This window comes from Malania oleifera, chromosome 4 (genome assembly GCF_029873635.1).
Source record: "Malania oleifera isolate guangnan ecotype guangnan chromosome 4, ASM2987363v1, whole genome shotgun sequence".
In the NCBI taxonomy this organism is placed as follows: domain Eukaryota; kingdom Viridiplantae; phylum Streptophyta; class Magnoliopsida; order Santalales; family Ximeniaceae; genus Malania; species Malania oleifera.
Genome location: NC_080420.1, coordinates 108,090,946 through 108,099,223, shown reverse-complemented (window position 1 = coordinate 108,099,223; position 8,278 = coordinate 108,090,946). Strand labels below are relative to the sequence as shown.

Sequence of the window (8,278 nt, the reverse complement as noted above, 5' to 3'; positions counted from 1 at the left end):
AGACTTTGAAAGAAAATTCCCAAAAAAAAAAAACCAGCTTCACTATGTATTACTTCCACACCATCCAAAATCCTCTCATCGTTCAGAACCATATGGTCTATACGACCCTTATTCCGCCTCTAGTTGATAACTGAGGGGAAGAATTTAGAATTCTTATCCCCCTCAATCAACCATTTTTTTTTTCGTAATTGGTCCTAGGCGAGATGCTTCCCTATTCTCCCACACCTACAACTCCAACTTAGTAGTCAAGTAATCGATTTCGACATCTTCAGAAAAAACTGATTGCAGTTGATTTTCTAGAGATTCCATCCTTTCCTTGAGAGCTTGTATGTTTTCTCCCACTCTCCCAAAGACATTTTTATTACATGCACATAAAGCAACTTTCATTCTTTTAAGGTAAATAGCAAATTTCAAAAGACCCGAAGCCGAGTCATTCCTAATCCAAGCATCTTTAACACATAACAAAAACAAGTCATGCGAGCTCCACATATTAAGGAACTGAAATAGAGTAAGGGCATACAAAGAGAATTATGTATTCGTATAAACCACCATAAGACTATGATCTGAGAATTTCCAACCTAGATATTTGAATTGAGTCGAACCATAGTAGTTGGGAAAAAGCATTATTAATAAGCACTCGATCAAGCTTAGCCCAACTATGAGCCACCCCTTCATGGCCATTGCACCAAGACATGCGTGAGCCTATGTTTGTTAAATCAAAAAGATCACAATGATGTAAACAGTCATTAAACTCCATCATAGGTAAAAGTGGTCTTGGATTTCTACCAATTCTTTCGGCATCCATTCGAATGACATTAAAACCCCCCAAGACCAACCAAGGAAAATCCGATATTTGGCAGTCCTCCAGTTGCCTCCATAACTCTCTTATTTCAACATAAGAACATTTGACATAGACAAAACTCACCAAGACCCTTTGGTCATCTTTGAAGAACCACCCGGATATCATCTGAGTTGTGATTGAAATCACCTCAAATGCATTCATATCCTTCCAAAACAGCCACAATTTACCGCCCTGATTTTCACTAGATATAAAATGGTGATAATTCAGAAAATTACCCAGCATTACCATGCTCTCCTCAACTAAGAAAGGTTCTGAAATAACAAACACACCAACACTAAACTTATTAATCGGCTTCTTTAACCTGCCTCTAGACCTACCCAACCCTCTAACATTCTAAAAAAAAATTTGTATCAGTCATAAATTTAATTTATGCGTTCGGATGTGAACCCTCTAAGATTTCCTCATAGATTTTTCCTTTATGATTTTGGTGTTTTCGAAAGTCCATCCCAACCCAGTATCAGACTTATACATTTTTTTCTTTGCCCTTCAACACTGAAATGTCACCTTCATCCCTCTCGAACGAATAACCTAGAGCCAATTCCCCCTGATGCAAACCTTGGTTCCCACCTTTAGTCAATTTAATATTGTCCGCATGATCCACTTTCTCTTGATACATAGTTTCACTATATGCAAATCGATCATCATCATCACACCCGACTTCCTCACACTCCTCGTCATCACTCTCTGTTGAACCTTCATTCACATTATTTTCCAAGCCTCTCTCCTATACATTAGAGTTTTGCATTGCATGCTCCCCTTTTTCTTGAGCCACATGAATTTCTAATACTACAAGACACCTATCTTCGGTCTTCTTCGTCATCGCACAATTCTGGGTCTTGCTTCCTGCTCCACCTTCTTTGCCCCTTTATCCACATCGGTATAGCTTTCCATTACACCATCATTAGCCTTTGGTTTCCATATCTTTTTTCCTTTATATTTTCCATCATCCCTTCACTTCTTTCCCACCTTACAAACAATCGAGGTATGTCCTTGTTGGCAACAATTAGAGTAAAAAAAACCCATCTTTTCATATTTGGCCTCTTGCCAAATACATTGTTTCAGAGATAAAATAAGAGGAAAACCCTTTACCAGCTCCATCGTCAGGTCGACTTCCATGCAAATACGTGCCCCCGAGGCTCTCGTACGATTGATTGCTGCATTATCAATTCCAAGATAACAACCAAAACAAATCTCTATAATTTGTAGAAAATTCGTTTGGTAAAGATGCATTGGTAACCCCAGTAAGAAAATCCATTGACGAGCTAATGGAGATTCCTTTTTGACGTCAAAATCCTTCGTCCACTTGAACAGCCAAAAAGAATTGTCTTCCATAGTTCTACCTTCTCTTGCCCAACCATGCAAAAAATCATGTTCGTTTTTCATATGAATTAACACATGATAATCATTCATGACACTTATCGTTGGAATTTTAGACAAGCCCCACGTTTTCAAAATCAAAAACGAATTTATCAATAGATGGTCGATTCCTCATAAATTTCATCGCCAATGTAAAATGAAACTCTTCCTCAGCCTTAACCATCTCAGTTTTTTGAGAAAATAAATATCAATTCACCATTGATATTAGCTTACAATCTCATAGGAATTTTAAATGTAGGTATCTCCACTTTTTTATTCATGGCTTGCGCATACAACTGCACCCTGGACCAGCCTGGACAGTATTCCCCACCGACGATAAGGCCATCGGAGGGGGGACGACACCTTCCCAACAACTCTAGACTACTTGGTTTTCCATATTGAAAGTCTAAAAATAAAAAACCAAAGGAAAGAGTAGATAAAACCTGAGGTGCAATGGCTATGGCAAACTTCTTATGGCATGCGGCGTCCCCCAAAACTTCAAATCTTTGGCAAAAATGGATGCAGGGAGAGTCTTGGTATCTGAGCTTTAAGGTTTTCAACAGTGTCCGCTTCAACAGAAGAGCAGACCATATGAACCAAAAAGCTTGGAATTTTGAGTTCTGTTTCAACAGCGTCTGCTTCAACGTGCGACGGCAGGCAGGTGACAACGAGATGCTCCCGCAGGCAGAGGCAACGGTGCAAGGCTATGACCGGAGCTTGAATCTGCAGGGAGGTTGGTGGCAAACGCTGCTGGTTTCTCTGTGTGTCTGACTGTTGCATAGTCGGGGGATGGTCGAGAGATTGAAGATGACTGGAGCAGTGGACGTTGGGGCGATGGTGACTCCGGCGGCGTTGAAGCAGTGGGTCGGTTTGATGGCACAGGGTGGCCGAATATCATCTCTACAGGAGAGAAGACTTGGGATGTCTGGCGTGGGAAGAGGAGTGTGTGACAGGTCGCTGGACAACGTTGGGAAGAAAGGGTGGGTGTGGGCGAGCTAGAGGGGCAGGCGAGGCGGCTGCGGCGGAGGGTGGACAAGGGAGGGCGGAGGAGGGCGCTGCAGCGAAGAGGGGAGGCGGCGGTGGGTCGGATGGTACTGGACGATGTTAGGAAGAGAGGGTGGGTGTGGGCGAGCTGGAGGGGTAGGTGAGGCGGCTGCGGCGGTGGGTGGACAGGGGAAGGCGGATGAGGGCGCTGCAGTGGAGAGGGGAGGCGGTGGCAGCGGCGGCAGGGGGCGGGATGGAGTTTCGGCCTATGGTTCCTCCTAACTACTTTTTTGTCATACTTTTCATTTGAAATACAATTCATTTAAAATTTCATTTCTACCTAATTGCATCTTACAAACCAAACATGACTTGCATAAAGATCGACTGGTCAGCTTACAGATTAAAAAGTGTTATCATGTCATGAACAAATATCAATACAAGTTTTTTAATTAAAATCTATCAAATTGAATAGAGAAAGAATGACTATTCCCAAATGTTTTCTTATCTTATGTTGGATGAAACAAGGCCAAACTTCAAATTACATTTTTTCAAATTATTGTGTACCTGCGTGTTTTCTATTCCATTTTCATTCATTCCATTCTCTAATATAATGCTTTTCATGAATCTAATTTATTGTTTTTTGGTTGTAAATTTAAAATTATTGTTTTAGAATGCAAATCTCATTCAAAGGATAAAGATCAAATGATATCTTTATTGTAATATATTTTTTAAGAAGTTAGTATTCTTTTGTATCTTTATTATTTTAATCATATATACATTTTCACAAGACTCATTGTGGTTTGCCCCTTCCCCAAATCTCGCATATGGGGGAACTTTGTGCACTGTGTTGCTTTTTTTATTTTTTTATACAAAAAATAGCATAATTTAAATCAGGTTTTAAATATTTAATTTCAATATTTTTGTTTTCTTTTCTGATAGATGGCACATGCCTTTTTAATTCAACAACAATAATAACAAAACCAAGCCTAAGTCTCACTAAGTGAGGTCGGTTATATGAATCTTTTTCCGTCAATTTATGCGATCATGAGCCATTTCTTTTGATAGATTCAAGGATATTCTTACTTACTATCTTCTTTTTCCGCCAACATTCCTTTTTAATTCATTTAGTTTAATTTTAAAGTTGTGATCAAATTTCCAAATTTTTTACCACATACCTATAAGTTATTTTTATTTATTTATTTTAATTTATTAGATGCCAATATTGAACGTACGCTATACAACGAAAAGTATGATTGAGTACTGTTCGTCTAAAACCAAATTAAGTGACCAAACCAATCAAATACAATTAAATTAGTTTGGTTAAAAATTTCAATTCAATTGATTTAGTATGAATTTTGTGGGTTTTTAGTTATTTAGTTTTTTATTCGGTATATGACTTATTATATTCAACTAACTAGATTAATATACACATACATAACATCTAAAAATTAACATTCAATATATATATATATATGTATGTGTAAATGTTAACGTGCGTATTATAATATAATATAATATAAAATTTTTTAAATTAACTAAAATGTTGGAACATCCAAATACTCAATAACCATTTTTAAATTTCTCAAACTTCAATTTTTATGTTTAGGAATTTGGATTTCAAGTGTGGTATTTAGATATGTGTGGATTTAGACAAATCACAATGCATAATTGTGTTAAGTTTCATTAAAAATAATCTAATTTTAATATCTAAAATTCATGCTTCCAAATATTATATTAGTTAAATACCATGAACTAATTTAAGTGGACTATATTTTGATTGACTAATAATTTAAAATTGGGAAGAATTCAGCTTGGTTGGTAAAAAATTTTGTTAACCAAATTTTTTTTGATTAAATTAACCGAAGAGATCAAATACCCTTCCCTAAAGAAAGATCCTTCTCTGACCCTTGTTTATAATCTTCTCATCATTTCTTATAATTTGTGCTTGAAACTTAAAACATAAACTTTCAAACTCCAAACTTTTAACTACTTAGAGAATGTCCTTTGAAGTCTCTATTTAGAATGTCTCAAAAAAGTACTTTTTAGAAAAGTACATTTTATAGGTACTTACAGTAACAAATGGCGTTTGGTTTATGATGTGATTGGCGTATTCCCAAGAGGGGGGGTGAATTTGGTATTTTAAAAATTCTTCTTAACTTGAATCCAAGTCACGGACAGTAATGCACAACCTAGGGTCTTTTTATGAAATTCCAAAACTCAATAATAAAAAGCATATATGTAATATAATTAAGATAGTAAACATACACACATATATGTACAAAAATTAAGGTGCAAAAATTTAAATAGATATGCGAAAGAGAAAAAGCCAACACAAAATATGTTATCGGGGTTCGGCCAATACTGCCTATGTCCCCGCCTTGAGCCAGCAACCCAATGATTCCACTAATACTCACTTAACTGGTGGAGTGATACTAATTACAACCTCCTCTCCTTATTGGGCGAGGAATACCCCAAGTCACATTACAGGGCTGACCCCAACCTAGCTACACCTTACAGGACGGTTCACCTAGTTCTCCTAACCAGGTCTAAACCAGTTTGAGACTTTCTTAACTGGGTTTAAGTCTATCCTGTGTACGTTACAGGCCAGTGCAATTCTCTTCCGATTACACGTAGGGAATACAATAATAATAAATATTTTGTGTACAAGGAGATGCTTCTAATACAAGCAGATGTGTACAAGTTGAAGCATAGATGCACTCACGTATGATGTGAAGTAAAGCTCAATGTGAGTGAGATTTTCTCAAAATAATTTTCTAATTAAAGCCTAAGAGTATGAAATAATTTTCTTAAAATTATGAGAACCCTTCTAAGCCAAGATGATATATATAAAACATATGCTCAAGGTGCTCCCAAGAAATTTTCCAAAATGATTTTTCAAATAGTGTTCAAGGCAAGTTAGGGTTTTGGTTTAAAAAGATTTTTGCAAGCAAAATACAAGTGAGCCTTTGAATCTTGCAATGGATATGCAAGATTCACAAGCAATAGCAGGATTTCTCCACAAAATGTTTATCAAAGAAAATGCGTGGAGAAAACACTAAGATAACTCTCACAAAAATGATTTTCAAAAGGTAATATGAGTGAGAGTGAATGCTTTTAAAAATATGCCCAAAACAAAATTTATTTCATCAATCCCTTGAAAGCAATTGATTTGCTAGCGAGGGAGTGAAAGAACAAACAAATGCTCTCTTAAGAAGATTTTCAAGAAGAGTATAAGAGAGTACAAAAATTTAAAGTATAAAATATTTGGGAGGATTTTCTAATCTAAGCATTGGTTAAAAATTGGGTAGTGAGGGGATATATATAGAATCTGGAAAGATTCTGACCATTAGGGATACAACGGGAATAATTAAAATTGTTCAATTACGTTTTAATGCCGAAAATTAATTTTTCCCGAGAGGTTTGATCGACCCAAGACAATGTCAGTCGACCGTCCTTTGTAAAAATTTGAAATTTTCAAGTAGGCTCAGTTGACCTGGGGAAGTGATGGTCGACCGCCGAAGGGTGATTTTCGAACTTTCATAGATTTGGTCGACCATGACACAATGCCAGTACGCCGGATCTTGAGGTTCGGTCGACTAAGGGCATTTTGAACTATAGCGCTGGTGTAGTGATCCAAAATAATAATAATTAAATTAGTTAATTAATACTAATTATTAATTAAATAGTATAATATAATATAATAATATATTAATATAATATAATATAATAATATTATATATGTATATATATATATATAGAGGATCTGGAAGGATCGGGATCATCCTGATCAATTGATTTCAATTGAAATCATCCAGCCCCTGGCCGTTTAAACTCTCTATCTCTCTCTCTCTCTCTCTCTCTCTCTCTCTCTCTCTCTCTCTCTCTCTCTCTTCAATTTCTCTCCATCGGTAAGTCAAATCAAAAAACGAATACCATATATGGGTCCTAACTTTACTCCTAAACATTTTAACCGGAGTGGATTCATTGTTGGGACGTCATAGGCACCACCCCAGTGTTAAGGTAAGGTAAATAAATTATGTGAGGTTTTATATTAAAAATATTCCCAATTAATTTGAGTATGTAAATTTAATTAGATTTGTGTTATTTAAAATATGCTCGATTTAAATTAAGTATGTGAAATTAATTATATCTATATTCAGATTTTATTTTAAAATATGCTTGAGTTAAATTAAACTGCAAAGATTTAATTATATAAGATTTTTGGGAATATTTTGGAAATTAAATTAAATTGTAGGAATTTATATCGGGTTTTCTTGGAATATAATGAAATTAAATTAAATAGGTGAAATTAATCATGCTTTTGTTTTTAGCGAAATATATTTTTCCCTAACAATTATTATATTATGATTTATCAGTTAAATCAAGCAGTTATTATATTATGATTTATTAGTCAAATTGTGTGGCATGAGAATAACTATTATTGTATAACTGAGTCTGTTGGTTTTCATGGTATTATATAGACAATTATGGTTTTATTCAGAATTATGATACGACAATTTTATTCAGAGATACACAGTTATATACAGACAGAGATGTATAATTTTTATATAGAGATATACAGTTATACAGACAGAGATGTATAGTTTTATACAGAGATATACAGTTTTATACAGAATTATAGTATGACGATTTTATACCGAATTGTGAAAATAAGATCATGTTACGATTTTAATTTATAAATTGCATTATATGATTTGAGAACCCTGATGGATCAGAGATAAGCTCGGTACCGTAGTTATAAAGATATGTCAGTGCAACGACACTACTCAGAAAGTGTAACGACTTGCTTTATATATTCATATAATAAAATCAAAATAAATAAAATAGTCAACCCGAACCCGTGGGTAGCAGGGACACCTATCATGCACAGCGGAACCTAGGCAACAGTAAATGTAAATCACAAACACATAACCACAAAATACATAACACTAGAGTCAAGTCTATCTCAAAATATTGTGTTTATAAACAATCTCCCAAAAATACAAAACATTCCTAGGACCTCATATCAAAATCCCCTTATCCTAGTCTAAACTTACCCTCCTAGCAAGGTAGTAC

General features: G+C 35.3%; 1 protein-coding gene across 1 annotated transcript; it reads left to right on the top strand.

The window, feature by feature from the left end:
* The first annotated feature begins 2,671 nt into the window (after positions 1–2,671).
* Positions 2,672–3,484, top strand: LOC131153934 (uncharacterized). Its single transcript, XM_058106379.1, has 3 exons — positions 2,672–2,914; positions 3,001–3,101; positions 3,226–3,484. The coding sequence occupies exons 1-3, from the start codon at positions 2,672–2,674 to the stop codon at positions 3,482–3,484; spliced, it is 603 nt and encodes a 200-aa protein (XP_057962362.1).
* Positions 3,485–8,278: the final 4,794 nt, after the last annotated feature.

Bases quoted from the DNA above. Each gene is read 5' to 3' on its own strand.
- LOC131153934 (XM_058106379.1), top strand. From the start codon at position 2,672: ATGGCTATGGCAAACTTCTTATGGCATGCGGCGTCCCCCAAAACTTCA. The intron at 2,915-3,000 runs GTGCAAGGCTAT...ACTGTTGCATAG, and splicing joins TCCCGCAGGCAGAGGCAACG to TCGGGGGATGGTCGAGAGAT. The intron at 3,102-3,225 runs GTGGCCGAATAT...CTAGAGGGGCAG, and splicing joins GGTCGGTTTGATGGCACAGG to GCGAGGCGGCTGCGGCGGAG.